Raw genomic sequence first — 18,788 nt, forward strand, 5'->3', positions numbered from 1 at the left:
GTGTGTGTCCCCCACTTGCTTGGAGGACAAACTGAAATCTTCCTCTGGAACGGAAGGCACCTGGATGACACATGACACTGCTCAGGGTGGGATGGGGATGGGGATGGGGATGGGGATGGGGGTGGGGGTGGGGGGCTGCTCCCATCCAGCAGGGTCGTTTACATTTCATTACTTTCGCCGCTCTTTCTCTGAAAGCAGAGCTGTGGGCAAACAGCGGACGCGGCGCCGCGGGTCAGTTGTTATTCAGCCTGTGCACATCTGGAGTCGAGCATTGCGCGCCGCTCTCATCCAGTGTGTACTTTTGATTAAAGTTTCATCGACGTGTGCAACGACCGCCCTGCCGCCCCGGCGGGAGCCTCACCTGAAAGGCACGTGCGTTTCAGAGCCGCTTCTCGCTGACTCGGCGCTTCTGCGGGTCGGCTCCCCTCCCGCGCGCCGTTTGCATCACGCCAAGAGCACGTGTTCCTGGGAAAGTGGCGTGAGGCAGCGCTGCATTTCGATTAGTTATTAAATAAATAATCTCACGCTAAGGTGCAGCTTTGTGTGTTGAAGGTACCAAGTACTCGACGCATTGATGAACAGGTATAAACTCGTCATTGCAGGGTGGCCTTCCGCTATTACTCTCGACTTGGTCCCTACCTGTGGCCAGTTGCGTGGACCGTCTCAACGTGAAAGTGTGTTTAAAACGTCTGCCTGCTTCCATTTGCCCCCTTGGCATTTCTTCTCCTTCGGTATCAAACACTGGAGGATGATGATGATATAAATGATCTCCAGACAGAGGCTATAATCCGCCGTGTGCCAAAGGCTGCCAGGTAGAACCTGCGTCCGTCTGGTCGGCGGTCGTCTTGCGGGTCAACCGACGGTAATGAGGTGACTTTTTACGCCTCTTCACAAAGTGTCCCTGAGATGCGTGTCCTTATCTCCCACCTGCAGGCTTCCCCGCTTCTTCGCTTCAAAGATGCCGTTGCTGAGGTCTCTCCTGCACTGCTGCTCTGACTCGTGCCACAGGGTGGCGCTACCGCGCAGTTGGGGGTTGCGTTCGGTGGGCTCTGCAGTTCGACTACGCTTTAGGTGCTCTGGAGTCGGGGCGGGTCCAGCGTGCAGCCGCCCTCGTGAATGTTTGTATATTATTAGTATACGCTGTTCCATAAATACTAAACTGTTGAGTCATGCAGTAGTTGTAGAAACACACTTCACACACACACTATCTGAATAAAATGCAGTACAAATCAGTGTATGTCTTTAAGATTGCGTGCCACTTTTTTTTTTTTTTTTTTTTTTTTCTTGTCAGGCCCTCGAACCTATTCACAGTAATTGTGGCCCTCAACAGAAAATGGTTGGACCCCAACACTCCCCCCCCCCCCCCCCCATTCTAGAGCCTTCCGTAGGATGGGAACAATCACGATAAAGTCATGTTGACTTGTCGACATGTTTGTCACCAGTAGCTACCGATGGTCGTCCTGAAGGCTCAAGATGCAAGGAGATGATGGAGTTTCCTCATGCTCTCTTTGTCATGTGTAAAACTGACTGACGCATTAGGTCATGGTGCCGGCAGCTGGGCGACGGCTCCCTCCGCGGTCGTCCTGAAGCCCCCGGGTCTGTGAGCAATTAGCAGCTGTAGAACTCAATCTGCATCAGGAGCATCATGCGCTCGGCCGTCGTGGCCAAGAACGGGTCCGTCTTGCTTCAGCCCGGGGATCGAAAAGCTTCACGATGCTTTCCATTGACAAAATCAAATGTGCCTCACATCCCCATGCAAATGTCACCCGGAAAATGAAGACCCATCACCAGATCTGGGTCGAGGCACTTTGTTCCCGTGTTTACCATGGTATTTTACACAGTACCTACCCTCCTCCCCACATTAGAAGTGCAACCCCAGTGATCTAAACCACACGAGAAAGTGCGGAGATGTTTTTCATCCCACTGTAGGCATCAGTTAGCCCAACTGACCTCGTCCTTGTTGAGGAAAGGGAACGCGCCATAGGGCATTATGGGTCATGACCGTAATCGGTCAGTTTGCGGTTGAAAGAGGGGACGGTGTCACTGCACTTCAACCTCCTGACTTGTTGCATAGCAGTAACGCTGAGGATAATGAGCCAGAGCTAATTTCCATACGACCGAACTCGGTTCTGCTGTTTTCCCTCTGTGTGAGATGCTAGCGATCCGGTGTTTCTGTTAAAGGTCACGTTTTGGATGAATTATTAATTTATTGCTAAATTCCACCCTGGGCGTAATCCCAGCAGCACATTTCTGCCGGACGATTTGTTGCGTCTTCGTTTTCGCCCCTCGCTCTTGGGCCTCGCTGCAGGAGTGAAACTGCCTCTTCATGACTCTGCAGTTTTGATGCCTCTTGGACCACAACCGCATGTTTTCTGCCAATTCTCCTTTCGACGTAGTTGCAGCTTTGAGTGCCTCAGCAAACCCGCTGGAAGGAGTGCTGAAGGTATCCCTTGAAAACATTTCGAACACTCGTTGGCTGTAACATTTCCCTGTGTCTTGCAAAAATGCGATGGGCCCCGAAACTGGCCCTGCGGAACCCCGTGTGAAATCGGGAGCCGGCTGTCGCGGCTCCCCACTCTACACGCCAAACTAAATGCAGCAAATCTCTGACAACGAACATCAGGACGAAACACAGGAGAGCAGCATCGCTTCGGTCAACATTTTTATTAGTTTTCAAAGAACAGATTGTACATTTTCACGAGCTAAGAATTGAGGGAAGATGAATGGACGAAGGACATCTTATTAGTTTCACTCAAACAAAAAGGGGAGGTTACGTCCACTTCCGCAGGCCCCCCGTGGCCCCCTACGGGAGAGGCAACCCCGCCCTGGATGTGACCTACAGCCTCCGCATGGACGCCCTGGCGCAACAGCGCTCCCTGCAGGCTGCTCCCGGTCAGCGCCGAGGAGGAGAAGGAGGAGGAACAGCGAGTTTACCATGAAACGACAGCGACGGTGTGTGTGGATACGCAGCAAGTTACAGCATGAATTCGGTGCTTTTCGGAAAGCCTTTTGAGAGTTGGAACTTCGTCTGACAGAACAAGAGGACTATATACATATTATATATTATATATATATAAAAAATACCCTTTATACTGGGGCTGGAGGGACGTTAAATTTGAGCAAGATAACATAACATCAATTCCAAATGTGTTCTCCTCTGTCTCACGTTATTAGTTTTCCGTCGATGGAGGCGGTGCGTCGTCGCTTTGGAGCACTGCTGAGAAACTCGAACGCTAAGTGACAGACTCATGGGTGCGATCTTGAGGTGCACGCGCAACACGCGTGTGTCACGTGAGGGGGCGTGCGGCAAGGCCGGCGGGGCGATATCCTGCCTTCTCGAGGTCGATCGGTGTTTCTGTCTAGACGCTTGTGGGTCGGGTTCGAGAGCGTGTACGGTGGGATGTCTTCCCAAGGAACAAACGTCAGATGCGGAACCCATCTGGACTTCAGGTGTGAGCGGCTGTGCCCGCCGGACCCACGAGGGGCTCGGCGCCCAGGTTGACTGCTGCGCGCACACTCGCACGCATACACTCGCAGATCCCCCAGAGCTGCGTATTTCCGGAAGGAAAACAGAAAAGCTTGTTTTTTTTACTTCGTTTCGTTTTAGCCACACCGTAATTACGCTTTGAAGACAATCCCCTTTCTAAGCAAATAATTAAATGTAATTTCCGAGCGGAAAAACATCCGAATGTAAAACGTTTCATCCAGAAATTTCTGAGGAGTGGTGTCCAGCTGTAAGGGCGACGTGCTGCCGTGCGCTTTGGACGGCCTGTTTGGTGGGGGGGGGGGGGGTGTGTGGCTGGTCTGGGGGGGACGTGCGGATGGTCTGAGGGGGGGCGTGCGGATGGTCTGAGGGGGGGCGGATCAGCAGTACGGTCGGGGGTGGGGGTCAGGGGGGTATGAGACGAGTGTATTCTGGTGCAGGAACGGGGGTTACCAATAAAGGGTGCTTGTGTGTGGAAGAATATCGGGAGATCCCTGTCACCAGTGACCTTGTCCTCCTCATCTTCATGCTCACCTTTGCTCTGGGGGGGGGGGTACGTGTTTACACATGCACGCCAGAGTGGAAGTTAAAGCGCCCCCCTCCCAGCTAACAATAAAGCCATAACAGACCCTGCCATGCAGCCCGTGCTCCATTAGGGCGTGTTGTCGAGTGCCCCCGTGCGCCAGGATACCGCGCCCCCCCCCCTCGCACCCTTGACGTCGCCTCTCACGGGTGGGGGGGGCAGCATGAGGATGGGGAGACGGACGAGGGCGATGGGTGCGAATGCGCTCTGTACAGTCAGTCCAGGCCCTGGCGGTTAGCACCCCGAGCAGCAGAGCGCCACCAGCAGGGAGAGCAGCAGGACGCCCGTTCCGACCTCGGCCTGGGGTGCGACGGCGCTCCTCGACACGGCGTTGGAGCTTCCCGGGCCCACGATGTCATCGTCCTGCGGAGAGACAACACTCACGGTGGGTTCCAAACGTGTAGAGCGACACGCGGAGCGTCGCGGAACGTGAACGCCGACACGTGACGCGAAACGTAAAGATCGTTTCGCGATCAACGGCGACAGACGGACTCGCGCGCAGGCCGACGTCGAACGCTCGGACAGCGCGCGGCACGCGGACGGACACGCGACGCGGACGTGCGACGTGCAGACGACGCGTGACGCGCTGACGTCCCGGGTCCGTGCGCAGCAAGTTCCCGTTCCACGCGTGTCCGGTTTAAAAGGGTGAGACTCGCTCTTCTTTAAATGAGCCTCACGTGTGGGAGTGTTGTGCTTTGAAAATGGCTTTTAATATCGATGAGGGCGATTCTGCGGTGCCGAGAGCCACGGACCGCCGCCACGAGGCCCTTGGGACGGACGTCTAAATGTCACCCCGCAGACGGACGCTGATTTATCATGTACGCTGACATTTAATGCACTTTAAATGGCAGCAGATAAGGTGAAAATGGAGAGCTGGCCGACAAATCGAGAGGAAGTGTGTGAGAAACAGCAAACGCCCTTTCGCAAATTGTTTGTGTGTGCGCGCGTTTGTGTTTGTGGGGCTGCCCGTTGGCCCGATGCTGTGCAGGTCTGCAGGCGAGTTCCAGGAGCGCGTCCCCCACTCGCCCCTCGGCGCGACACCGATGACTCCGCACGCACGTCCGTCCGCGCTCCGTGTCCGTGTGTACGGTCATCCTACGGCTGCGTCTCCGACCGTCTCTTTAACTCGATTCCCAGGAGCCTTGGAAACGGAGCCAAACCGAATGACCTGCCGACGATGCGAACGTTTCGCACCGAGCAGCTTCGGAGCCGGAGTCGCGACCACCGAGGCCAACTACGCGCCAATCGGAGCGCAGCGGGGTTGAGTAAAGGCGGCGGAAAGAGCGCCCCCTGCGGGAGGTTTCTTCCTTCTCGGCACTCACCATGCACAACACGGTGTCCACGGTGCTGTTGGACCTCAGCTTCTGGGCCTGCGGAGAGGAGGAGGGAGGAGTTAAAGACGGGGACACGGTAGCGTGTGATGCTGAGGGCCGTGCGGCTCGGAAACGTCCCTCGGAGTGGACGCCCCCCCCCCCCCAGCGGGAACCGTCTCGCTTTTGGCTTGACACGGAGCCGCGGGGGGGAGTGCGGTCGAGGATCTGAGGACGATTGACGTCACGGACGGGAAACAAACACCCCGAGTGGGACGGCGGGGTGCACCGCGGGGAGGGACCCCCCGGGGCCGCCGGGATCCCGGGACGCAGCCGACAGGACGAGCGATGAGCCGAGCCCCTCCCCCGCACACGCAGCTCCGTGATGAAGCGTTCCACCTGCGTGCCGCGTTCAGCCGCTTCCCGCAAACGGAGAGGCCGAATAATAAGCACTTGTGTGAAATCGGACAGAAGCAGGTGATTAATCTCACGGCGGGAGGTCCTAGCGGTACGCGAAGGCGGAGCACGAATAAATCATATTAGTGCTATTAAACACACGTGATGAACGGTGGCTCTACGGCTAGGGGTGTGCGTTCGGAACCGCGACGTCACGTGACAAACACGCAAAGTGGTTTTTAACGGTGAAAGGGCAGGAAGTGCATGAGCTCCCATCCCTTCCATCCCCCACGGGCAGGACTCCGTATCTGTAGGCGGGACCCGCAGAGCCAATGCTGTAACGCGTCTCCGTTTGTCGATTTATCGGCTCCTACATCCCCATTCTGGTCGGGCGTTGAGTCATGCTCTTCTCACTTTGCTGGGGGGGGTCTACCAGAGTGACACCTCCCTTGGCACCTGTGGTGCAAGCGGTCGAGGAGCCTCCCGGAACATCGGGTGGGAGATGTTGACAGCTGTCATCTCAGCTGCATGATGGCCGTGCGCTCTCCTCGGCGCCCCCTGCTGGCAGGCGCAACGCAACGCAACGCAACACCCGGCTGAACGCCCCCCCCCGGCACCCCTCCTGCACAAACAGGAGCCACACCCACCCATTCTGACTTGAGCCCGACTCATAGTGGCTGCAATACTTACCTGCAGGTTTCTGCAGATGTGGTACACGGAGTTGTGGACCGTGTCGGGCCGGTGGGTGAGTAGGGTCACTTCTAGGTCGTTTGGAGAGCGGTCCTTGGTCCTCTGCGGGGGCGAATTGGCAGCGGTGGAAGTGAGGACCGGAGGCGCGGGCTGCCACACCCCCACGTCCGTTCCGTTTCCGAAGGCCTGGATGGCGCTCCCTGTAGGCACACGGGGGGAGCTGAGTGTATCTGTACCGCATCTCTGACACACACACACACTAACTGAAACCGCTTGTCCCAAGTGGGGTCGCGGCGAGCTGGAGCCTAATCCAGCAACACAGGGCAAAGGGCTGGAGGGGGAGGGGGAGGGGACACACCCATGACGGGACGCCAATCCATTGCAAGGCACCTCAAGCGGGACTCGAACCCAAACCCACCAGTGAGCAGGCGCAGGCCGAACCCCCCGTGCCATCGTGCCCCCCACGTCTCTGACAGCGGCCCCAAAAATGGATCACGTTAATTACCGAACACTAACGGTGCGAGAGACCCCGGTGTTCGGGGTGCGAGGACGGACCAGAGTTTCCTGAGCCGGCGGTAATGACTGCGCTTCGCCGCCGCTGCTGTTTTTGTTGACGACGGCAGACATTTACAGAAGTGCTAATTATCTCCGGCGACTCGCATCTCTGTTTAATTGTGTGTGTCGCTCCGTCATGTCACAGCTGTTCCTGGCAGAGTGCAACGGATACCGCGGTAAACAGGCAGTATCGCATCCTCGGTGGTTGGGACGTGGCGACGGGCCTCCTGTCCAATCAGAGTCCGGGAGACACTCTGAGCTCAGGGTGGACGCGCCCCCCAGGAGGAGCACAGTCCTGCGGGCCAACTGGACGACCCCTGAGTCCTCTGTCCTCACTGTCCCCGTCCCTCACTCTCGCTGTCCTCTCTCTGAGCGGGACGTGCATCGAACGGCACCGGTGCGACACCTGACCTTTGACCCTACACCTCCGAAAGGGGGTGGCTCATTCGCGGTGCCGTTTCCGTGGCAACGGGCGTCCGTCCCGGGTTTCCGTCTCCGGGAGACGAACGCGCGTCCCCATCCTGCCGGTGCTCCTCGGGTAGGAGGCGGCAGAGACAATTTGATTTTAAATAAGTCGCTGTCAGAACGATGCATGTTATTAAAACGGGAGCGCGGGGCCCTCCGGGGGGCGCCGTCCCGCCTTATTGGCTTTCCCTCGCGACGAGCGCGCGGCTCAGTCACGGCTAATAGCTCTCTGTCCCGTGCGTGCGTGCGCCGCCGAGGCGGTCCGGGTCCTCCCGGTGCTCTCGCGCACGCCCTCGTTCACGCGCCCCGCGCGCTCCGGCCCTCCGAAGGCCCGATAAGCTCCGGCGGTCGTCCGCCGAAAAGGCCGAGAACAACGTCCAAATGCGCCGAATGCGCCTTAATTAAATAGACGGCGCGTGTGAAAGGGAAGCTCGACTTGAGCACATTATCGTACCGCCGTGTTTAATCGCTAATCCTGCAGGACGAGCGGATATTAAGCTCCGAAACCGAAGCTCCTGAAACGCGCTTATCTCGCGCTTAGCTCCTCCTGTCCTTCGGGACGCCGTCCTTTGTGTGTTACGGCCTCCGGCTGGCAGCGCGGGACACAGGTGGGAGCGGGAGCGCTCTGTGTGTGTGTGTGTGGGGGCGGCTACTCACGCAGACAGAGGTTGTCGGTGAAGAACTCAAGGAACTTGTCGCACTCCTCCTTGCTGTTCCCGCTGTTGCTGCAGTCGCACCACGGCGACACGCTGAGGTGGGACAACCGGAGGTAGTTTGGGGTCATCGCCGTGCCTGCGGGACACACGCACACACGCACACACACAGCCATCAGTGCGGGCACGCGGCTCCGTGACGGCGAAGGAGCGAGGAGCGGCGGCGCGACGCACCAATGAGGCCCGAGTAGGCGAGCAGACAGTCGCCGTAGTTCTCCTTGAGGCAACCGGACAGCGACCGCGGCTCCACCTGGCAGTTGGAGAAGAAGTCGGCGAGTCGGGACCTGCGGGGCAGCAAGCGGACGAGGACCGCGGTCAGCGCGACTGCCGGTGGGAAGAGCGCGTAATGAACCGCGCCCCAGAAACACGTACCCTCCCCCTGCACCGAACCTCGTGGCACCCTAATTGGGAAGACTTTTTACCGCGGTACCACTGTCTCCCTTACACCGGTGACGTGGTTCAAGACCTAATAGCTGTTCACACACAAAGGCCTCGCTGTTCGTTAGGAGCCGCACACGCACACACACACACACAGAGAGTCTAAAACACACCTTCAGAGGAGGCACCCGGGTAACACCGCATGCGGTCCAGGACAGAACACGTTCACGACCGCGCTCCTTCTGGACCGCGTTCGCTAATGGTCGCTTTAGGGGCCGCGCTCACGTCCACGACCGAACCTGCAGCACCCGGCAGTGACATTTTCTTCTGCGCAGACGCCACAGCTCACGCGAGCGTAACTGCGAAACCCCGCCGTAGCGTGACTGGCGATCGGCTCCCGTCCTCCACCCGCGAACATTTCTATTCTTTTACGTGTTCTAGTTCAGCCGATGTTTCTCGACTCACGGCGTTCATCTACCTATATGTATCCGTTTATACAGCTGGGTACTTTTACTGGAGTAATTTAGGGTAAGTACCTTGCTCAAGGGTACTACAGCTGGAGGTGGGATTCAAACCCGCAACCTTCGGATTCACAGGCAGCAACTCTAAACATTACGCTCAGCAGCTGGGCTTAACATCAGTAATATATTATCAGTGTCAATGTCATACCTGTAACGCGCACATTTTATGTGTAATAATCTGGGCTTCCTGCACGTCTAACAAATGAAAACAAACAGGAAAACGTTTTACTTGTTTTTTCACACAGTAATCAGAGACAGAATAAAAAGGATTATTTTCAGGAACCCCACAATGTACTGCCTGTTGTATGATTAATAAATGTCAATATTTTCTCATTTCTGCAAAATACTGGCATCTGTGGGGGGCGCGGCGGTGCCGCGGGTTCGGTTGGGGCCTGCTCTCCGGTGAGTCTGGGGTTCGAGTCCCGCTAGGGGTGCCTTGCGATGGACGGGCGTCCCGTCCTGGGTGTGTCCCCTCCCCCTCCAGCCTTACGCCGTGTTGCCGGGTTAGGCTCTGGCTCATCGCGACCCCATATGGGCTGACCGGTTTCAGATGATGTGTGTGTGTGTGTGTGTGTGTGTGCGCTGACGTCTCTTCCAAGGTGCACCCCAGCCTTCCACCCAATGATTCCGGTATAGGCTCCAGACCACCGTGACCCAGCTCAGGACAAGCGGTTATTGAAACTGGATGAATGGAATATTTCCTCATCATCATAATGTAAATGTACGTTTAAATAAAGGAGAGGAGCTTCAATTTTCTATATTTTCAGGCAGGAGAAATAAAACAGTGAAAATACGCTGAAACGAACTGTAAAATGAACATGTACCTATGTGTTCTGGTATTTTTACCGCAATTTACCGTGAACGTTCTGCATCGTACGACATCGTGGACAAGCCCCGGAATGAACGCTTTTAAAAATTTGTTATCCGACTTGGGTGTACATTTTTGAAGTTTTACTACTAATGTATTACAAACGTGTTCTGGAATAAATATATTTCCGTTTCTCAACCGTTTAACCAAAACGGAACCGGTCCGTGGACCACGCGGTCGGGGCCGGTCCTCGAGTCACGTGCTTAGTGGACGCGTATGGTCACCGGCAGCGGTTCGGTCCCTAGACCCGTGTCGCTGAGACGCCGGCTTATTTGCATAACGCTTCCCCTGAAATGTAACCTCCTTCCTCGTGGCGAAACTGAGTCTTCGCCTCACGGTCGTCGCGTGTTCACTCAGCGAGCGGAGTGTCGTGGCCCCTGTCCTAACTGGGACCAGGTGCGCTGTGTCCATCCTTACTGGAGTCCTTTATTCTCTACCACGCTCTCCCGGGGTTTACGTCTACGTTCCTCTTTGGTAACGGCGGTCGACCGCATGCGTCGCGCTGCAATGACCGGATGTTACGGTTGAGGGCGCGCCGAGTCCCGTCGGCCCGTTCGCCGCAGCGCCTCCTTACCTGCAGATGTAGTTTGTTTTGCACGACTCCTGCAGCGAGAGGCAGTTGGGCTTCTCGCGGTCCTCGTACGAGCACACGGGCACGATGGTCTGGCGCCGGCGCTCGGTGCAGGCCGACTGGTGCGCCGTGGGGCACGAGCAGAAGAGCATGCTGTAGCTGTGCTTGGGCGGCACCTTGTCGAAGAACTGGCGCAGCGCCTTGTGGCACTTGCGCCGGTTGCACACCTCGGCCGTGGAGACGCGGCTCGTGCACGGGCTGATGTACGCCGAGCGGTACTTCTTGCACGTGTCGTTCAGGTTGCAGGCCTTGGCGGCGTTCAGGCAGTTGTTCTCCTTGGTCACCGCCGGCTCTCCTGCGGGGACGGAGCGAGACGTGGGGGGTGACCTCAGGGCAAGAGGACCCGGTTGAGCCCCGGGGCCTTGGGGCCTTGAGCTCACAGGGGGGCCCGAACCCGGACTCCCGCAACGGGGAGCGTTTTCGAGTGAAAACCGACCGAACGCTGCGTGAGGTCAAACGCGTTCCGAGAGGGGTTCAAAATATCACCCGTGAAAATCGGGTGGCGCAGCGAGTAGCGCTGCTGTTCTAGAGCACCTGGGTGGTGTGAGAGGACGTAGGTTTGATCCCCGCTCAGTCTGTGTGGAGTTTGCATGCTTCCCCGTGCCTGCGTGGGTTTCCTCCGGGTGCTCTGGTTTCCTCCCACACTCCAAAGACATGCTGTTCCGGTTCCCCCATAGTGTCTGAGTGACAGAGTGTGTGTCTGTGTGTTCCACTGATGTATGGATGAGTGACCCAGTGTATCTAGCAGTGTAAATCACCGCGGTGAATAAGGTGTGTGGGCTCATAACACTACATAGTGTTGATTGGAAGTCGTTTTGGACAAAAGCATCTAATAAACAAATAAATGTTAAAAAAGTTGACTTTGCAGAACAGAAAGCAGGAAAGATTTTGTCACGTGTATCGAATTAGCGCGTTGTCTGCCAAAATATCAGCTAATGAATACAGATATGTGATACCCATATTCCATACAGCGCTGCTCCAAAGTATGCGAACCCCCCTCTGTCCCTTAGTTCTACCGCGAAAGGGATATTTAAAGAGAATCAGTGTTTCTCATGTGACGTGACAGGCGTGTGACGACCAATTCCGTATGTTGCTTTCGAGGAAATCGTGCGTGTGGCAGAAACGCGCGAGTCGCGCAGGTGCAGAAATAAGCGAAGCCCAAGTTTCACCGGTTAAACCAAGCAGGTAAGTAAAATCAGGGGTGTAAATCGGAATCGTTCATCTGTTTCATATGGTTAAGATTTAAGATATGTATTCTGACACTAATTTGAAACCATCTCGAGTTGGGACACCCCACCCTGAGACCTGCCATTGCTAACGTCAGCCCTGGAGACACAGTGTGTGTGTGTGTGTGTGTGTGTGTGTGTGTGTGTTTCAGTTGACCAGTTAATCCATTCGTACTGACAGCTGTGAGAAGTCGGGCTGCGACCCCAACTCATCTTCTTCGCGCCGTTCGCCGTCGAAAGGCCCCTTTCACGAGACGCGTCCGCTCGGCCGCGGCGTCCCGTCCCGCGTGCCGTCCCCGTCCGGGCCCGGTTCCCGTCCCGCTCCGCACCGTGGGTGTTTGCGCGTCCCGGGTGGGGCGGGCGCTCCCTCCGAAAAGGTCGGGGCCGCGAGGGTCCGGTCCCCCCCGCAGCCGGTGAAGGTCACCGACGGGGGACCGTGGCCTTTACGGCGGCCTCGGCGTCTCTGGACTTTGTCTGCGCCGCAGCCTCGGGGCACAGGAAGCTGTAGACTGCGTGTCCTCTCGCGTGTGTGTGTGTGCGCGTTTGACAATACCGGAGCTGTGTTTCGTACCACGGTACTAACAGCGTAGACAGAAACCGGCTGCCGGAGCCTGTCCTCCGCGGCACCCTCGGCAGCGAGGTCCCTCCTGTCAAACCTACAATTTTAGGCGTAATTAAGATTCTCTCCTGAGACACAGAAGAGCTTCACGGTCACTATGGCGACAGCGTGTCACCCAGCGTGACTTGTGCACCGCGGTGAAATGCCCTGTGGCGACACCATGCAGGGCAGCCAGAGGTCTGTTACTGAGGAACTGGATGTGCGTGTGAGCGTGTTTTGGAGCACCGTGCTTTACGCACGCGGAGCAGTGGGTACGAGGCCCACGGTCGGGTTCGCCGTGCGTGAAAACAGAGGATACAACTGCAGCGAAACAGCAGCAGAACCATTAAAGAAATTCATAGTGGCTGTTAGGGTGCGGATGCGGAGCGCGGTTTGCTGCAGTGTGTGTGTGTGTGTGTGTTGGAGGTGCTTCTTAATGACTGCTCCACGGGGCCTTAAAGCGCCTCGTCTTTATTGCTTTTGGGTTGACAAATAGCAGCGGCGGAGCTCGGTTATCTCCTTTAATGGGCTGGGACTGAAAGTGCGGGGGAGGGGGGAGCCCGGGGGCCGCGGGGGGCCGCGGGGGTCCGGCGGTGGGGGAGGGGGTCCGGCTGCTGCTCCAATAAAACGCACGACACTGCAGCAAATCAGATCACCGAAGGGCACGACCCCTGTAACTGATCACCGCGGCACCGTACCCCCCACCCCACCCCACCCCGCATTTCCTGCCTCGTCCACAGCGCCTCCTGCAGGGACCACTCTGCCATCGCTCTCTTCCGCCCCCGATCCGTCATCAGCGCCGCGGGTACGAGGGCGAGTCTTCCCTCCCCGACACGGAGGACGCGGCTCTCTCTCCTCGGCACGTGCGCTTTGTACCACGGTTACACCTCCGTACGGTGAGCTGTCACAGCACCTGTTATCAAACCTGTAGTAGCACCTCTAATAATATCTTTAATAACACCTATAAATAATATCTTCACTAACACCTGTAATGGCACCTGTTAGTAGCACTTGTAGTATCTTGGATAACACCTGCGGTAACATCTGCAATAAAACCCGGAGTAACATCTGCAGTAACATCTGTAGTAATGCATAGAGTAACATCTGGAGTAACACATAGTAACACATAGAGTGACACATGCAGTAACACCTGCTGTGGATGTGTGTGGTACTGAGCGCCAGGTTATCAGCGCACACACACACACACACACACACACACACACACGCGTCTTTTCCCACACGAGCGTATCTGCGCATTAATTAGCCGCCAACAGCAACAGGTTTCGCTCGAGCGTCTCTGCAGCACTGCTTGTTCGCCGAAAAGGACCGCTTGTCTGCACCTCCATCGTTTTGTCTTCATCGCCTCCATCATCATCGGTCCTCTCCGGGATGGGGCTTTGCATGCGGGTCCAGGGAGCCGCCCCCCCCCCAAAACCCCTCGCAGTGGAGAGAGCCCCACCGTGGTGGCCTGTGGACGCGTCTCGCTGGAGGACGAGCGTCCCGCTGTGCGCGGCTGCACTGTCACCTCCCATTAGCGGGATCTGGACAGCGTCCCCTAGGGGGACACGGGCGTCCGGTGACACCCTGGCAGAAGCACGGCGCTCCTTCCTCCTCGGAGATGTCCCCCGTACCTCAGAGCATGAGCCCCCCATTCCTCCACTCCTCGCCCTGATCACATTTACCACGGTGCAGTGTCCATTTCTCCCTGGTTTTACACTCATGCTGGATCCTATACCCAGGCAAAAGGACAGGATCGGTTGGCTCCGTGAAACACAACACGGCTCAGTACAAGAAGCCTTCGCTTTATATAATGCTCACGTGACCCGCTTTTGTCTGCATACACGTCTAACGTTGCGTGACGGTTACGTCTGATGTTTAATGGGGGTGCGAGGATCCCAGCTGGACAGCGGTGGACATTGATGTCTGGTGGACATCGGCAGTTTCTGCCATAAAGCTCTAACGTATGTTCCCTGGGCGTGGCTCCGGTGTTATGTGGGTGTGGCTCCAGCGCGGTGTGGGCGTGGCATCTGCGTTGAATGGGCGTGGTCAGTTCGGAACCAATGACCAGCCCAGGAACACTGTCCCATCCACGGGGCGTCTTGGTGCTGTGTCAGTGGACACTCGTTACGGGTTTAGATGTATGTCTGAGGGTGTTCGCAGTCACCCTCGAGCTTTGGCCACTATAAATGTCACGGTCAATGTCAAGGACATTTGGACGTTGTCCTCTGACAACCTTGGTACGAACGTGAGCCGTGAGAAAAAGGGACGGGATGCAAAGTTGGGGAGGAGCTTCATGTCGGCTCATTGTCGTGACGATGCGGTCACGTTCGGGTCACGTTCAAGGCGAAACCTTGAACCGCCCTACTCGGTCACTGTGTGAAACCGGGGATTTTTCACCATTGACCGCCTTCTCCACCTTAGAGTCTCGGAGGGATGAACCCTGTCCGTCTGCAGCTCCGCGAGGCATCAATACGCACTTTTACTGGAGACGAAACGAAGCCCGTCCCCGTCCCCGCCCCCATCTCTGCCGCCCGCGCTCCCTCTGGGGCGAGACACCGCGGGGGCCCCGCTCGGTCGCCTCGACCGCTCGCCGTTTGTTTTATTTATACCATTCGAGAAAGACAACATTGAGACAGCAGATTAATGCGGTTTGCGATTCACTTTGAACGGCGGCCAACGCGCAAACACACTTTCTTTCTCATAAATTTCCAACGCATTCCGGCATTAATTAAACACAATAGAATAAGCGGCGCTCGACGCCCGTGAATAATGGATGTCCTCCTGGGCGCATGACTAATTAAACAGGTGTACGTCGGCACACGCCTCCGACACGCTGCATCGCACAGGTGGAAGCGCTCCGCGTTTACGCTGTCGCTGCCAATACACGTATGAAGATGCCGCTCTGCGCTGGGTTGCCGCAACCTGTTCGGACACACCGAGTGTGTATGAAACACGTGCACGCGCACACGCACACACACATTAACAGGTTATGTGTTCCCTCCACCCCAAATCACTTTGACCCTAGATCAAGTCGGGCCACATAGGGCTTGTAGTTTCAAGGCGTCCATCTGTGTGTGTGTGTGTGTGTGTGTGTGTGTGTGCACGCTCCCAGCCATGCTCAGCGGAGCAGAGCGCTCTAAGCGCCGTCCATCCTTCACGCGGCGGACGAGGGCAATCAGCTCCTCCACAAGGTAACTTCGCCTCTCTAAAAAGCTCCTCTCCCCTTCGTTTGCGCTCTCGTCAGTCGTCTCGTTCGCCCGCCGAGCCGCACGGTGTCCACCTGACCGTGGAGACAATGGCATCTCGCACCGCCTGTCCGGCTAACCTCTAACGGGAAGAACCCGAGTGCGAGAGGCTCGCCCCTCGCTCTCTCCGGGACGCTGTAGGGATGCCGCAGTTGCCATGGAGACCCGCTCGGAGAACTGCGCTAAGAACCGCGTGGAGAACCGGGCGGAGAACCGCAGAGACGCTGGCCTTCCTCGCGTCGCAGCGGTTTTTACCCTGGCAGCTGAGCGCGGCGAACCACAATGAACCGCAGTCAACTCCAGGCGTCCGGCTGCTTCAACTCCGACGTCAGCTGTAATCTCCCTGATGGATGATGATGACACGACCTCCTCGGGCACCGTGATGTCATCGTGTCGTGTGACAGCGATGACCGAGTTGTTCTCTCCCTAACCCTGACCCCCTCCCCCGTTCCGGCCCTTTGGCCGCGGTAAACGCTGTAACCGCAGAGCCTTTCCGAGAGCCAGCAAAAATCTTGCAGGGTACATTTCTAGGGTTTCTAGGAAGTCGTCCAAGCCAGGCAGGCAGTGTCCTTTGTGGGGTGCGTCAGGGGCTCGGGACCACGCGTCTGCGCCGCGATGCGCTCGGAGCGAGTACGTCCACTACGGTGGACGAAAGGAACGGCTGAGCGTACGACGCCGTAATCCTCGCGTACCTCCGCGTCCGGCGGGTGCGCTCGCGCCTTACGCGCGCCTAATTTTTGGTGTCCGCGTGTATTTTCGTCCGTGCTGTCTGCCGGCGTGCGTGCGCGTGCCTCGCAAAACCCGGGAACCGAGCGCTTGCGCTCGGCTGTTAACCGCAGCGGGGCCGCGAGTGTGAAATTCATAAAGTGCTGCGTGATACATTGGCCCTTAATCCCGGGAAAATCAATGCTTAATAAGCTCTAAGAATGTTCCGGTGCTGTTTGCCGTCGCCCGCAGCCCACTCGCTCACCCGGAGCGCTTCCATTCACGTGCATTAGTGCAGTAAAATATGAGCTGGGTTACAGCGGCCCGAGGATTGTGGGTAGGGAAGGAGGAGGAGGAGGGCGGCTGCGCCGAGGTCTCCTCTGAAGTCCGTCACCGCCAGTCGGAGGACGCGGTCGGACAGTGGCGCTCTGACCCTGGGTTGCGACCTCAGGGGAAGAGTTCAGGGTAAAACGGGGGGTCGGGACCAGGATACAGCTGGTGTTTAGAGGACACCGACCCCCCCCGGCCCAGCACTGCAGGACTGAGCCGCTGTTGCTTTAAGAGCGTTTGATTGTCCTGTGTGACGGAGGCCGGATCCTCGTCTCCGGAGCCGCTGGAGTCCAGCCCTTAATAACACACATAACTTCTGGCTGGCAGAAAAACGCTCGGCAGGCCCCCCGCAGCCCCAGTGGCTCCCGGAAAATCAATGGACAATTCAGCTCTGGGAGTTCGCCCCAATATATGAGCGTGTGTGTGTGTGTGTGTGTGTGTGTGTGTGTGTGTGTGTGCGGAGGCTGTGGTTTCACACTGCTTCACATCACCAGGGTGCTCGAATGTCACCGAGCCCCTCGTTTCGCTCCTTCCGAGTTCCTGCCGGGAGTCACCGGTCGACGACCAGCGGCGCCCCCTGCAGGCCCGTCCTCGCCACTCCCCAGACCCGTTACTTGTGCTACCTACGGGTGGAACAAACCGCCACACGTGCACCGCTGGCTCCGCCCCCCTCCCGCTGCTTTGATGCGTAACACTTCCCGCCGCGCTCCGGCGGGTGCCAGACTGACACCTGTGCGTGTCGGATGTCGCCGGCGCCTCTCGCCCGCGTTGACAGTAATTGCCCGTTTTTGCTCGCACGGGAGCCCGGAGCGTCGTCACGGGGAGCGGGCGCCTCGTAAGTGAACGGCACGCGTGCGCGTCTGCGTCCGTGCGTACGTGTGCGTGAGAACCCTCCGGCCTCCTGCAGCTCCGTTGCGCTCAGCTCTATTACAGCGATTGAAAGAAGCGGCTCCTCCTGCGCCGTCGGGCCGCTGGTGTCGGCTCCCGGCGACGAGCGACACGTTTAGTCGCGTGTCTCCAAAAGCAAGTTACGACAACACGATCGTTGTTAGAATGTAAGTAACAATATAACTTACGGTCAGTACCCTCCAACGAACGCCACGTGCTACAGCGGCGAGAACCTCTGCCTCGCACTCGAAGGTCCCGGGTTCGAATCCCACTGCGCTTTCCTTCCTTGAGGTACCGACCCTGAACGGAGACAGTAAAAACTACCCGGCCGTAAAAAACAGGTAAATCAGCACGAGCAGCACAACTGTGCAAGTCGCTTTAGAGAAAAGCGTCAGACGAATGATAAAATGCAGAAGTAAATAGTCATGTGACCCGCGCGCCACGGTTCGCGTTTCGGAAAACACGTCAACGGACGGATGCGCCGCACGTCTGTCCGTCGCCGTCGAGACACGATTTACAGGTTTCCAACCTGGGACAAAGTCCTCGTGCACCATCTGATGGGTCTGATGGGCACGAATATTAAAATGCGCCACGCATTAATTCTGTGCTGAGCGCAGTAAATGTTAAATGGGAGCCGGTTTCAATAGGAGGCTTTCCGCCCCTCTTTGTGCACAGACATCATTTCCATCTCCCAGTCCTTTTCATAATAACTCGCACAATGACAAACACTTTTCTTGGGAGGGTCTCTCGCTTTTTAATTAATGTGAGAGCTGCTTCCCAGAAGGCACTGCTCTCTCACACACTTGGCACAGACGCGCCGCGAGGGACGCGTCTCGCCGGAGGCCCTGGGAGGGAGACGGGACTGCGGCGCGTGGCGACGAAGCCAAATGGGATGAGAAACTGTTGGGGGGGGTGACACGAGGACGGCGGGACATCAAGAGTACACAACGCGGTAAACATGGTAACGACGGTGAACGGTGGTTAAAAAAAAAAAAAAAAAAACCTGCGAAGGTGGTGCGCTTGTTTTGGTGTGTGTGGACTGGTGGACTCGTGCGCGTCTCACGGGGACGACTCGGAGGCTCCCGGCCCGCAGCGCTCGGCTCGCGGGGTCTTCGCACAGGGTTAAAATAGTCGTCTTCAAGAAGTCTCATTAAAACGATGACGCTGCGACGGAGCACTTGGCCGCACGCTCTCGCTATATT

General features: G+C 57.2%; 1 protein-coding gene across 2 annotated transcripts in view; it reads right to left on the bottom strand.

The window, feature by feature from the left end:
- Positions 1 to 3,841: 3,841 nt before the first annotated feature.
- The window catches only part of gfra1b (gdnf family receptor alpha 1b), a 29,473-nt gene continuing 14,526 nt past the window's right edge, over positions 3,842 to 18,788 (bottom strand). For both annotated transcript variants that reach the window (XM_018762565.2, XM_029249968.1), the window contains exons 4-9: positions 10,538 to 10,889; positions 8,371 to 8,480; positions 8,141 to 8,275; positions 6,464 to 6,663; positions 5,390 to 5,437; positions 3,842 to 4,430 (exon numbers count right to left, since the gene is read on the bottom strand). In XM_018762565.2, coding sequence (XP_018618081.1) covers positions 4,302 to 4,430; positions 5,390 to 5,437; positions 6,464 to 6,663; positions 8,141 to 8,275; positions 8,371 to 8,480; positions 10,538 to 10,889 — 974 coding nt within the window. In that variant the 3' untranslated portion in view covers positions 3,842 to 4,301. The remainder of the gene's footprint in view (positions 4,431 to 5,389; positions 5,438 to 6,463; positions 6,664 to 8,140; positions 8,276 to 8,370; positions 8,481 to 10,537; positions 10,890 to 18,788) is intronic.

The sequence above is a fragment of the Scleropages formosus genome, chromosome 3 (genome assembly GCF_900964775.1).
Source record: "Scleropages formosus chromosome 3, fSclFor1.1, whole genome shotgun sequence".
NCBI classification, from domain to species: Eukaryota; Metazoa; Chordata; class Actinopteri; order Osteoglossiformes; family Osteoglossidae; genus Scleropages; species Scleropages formosus.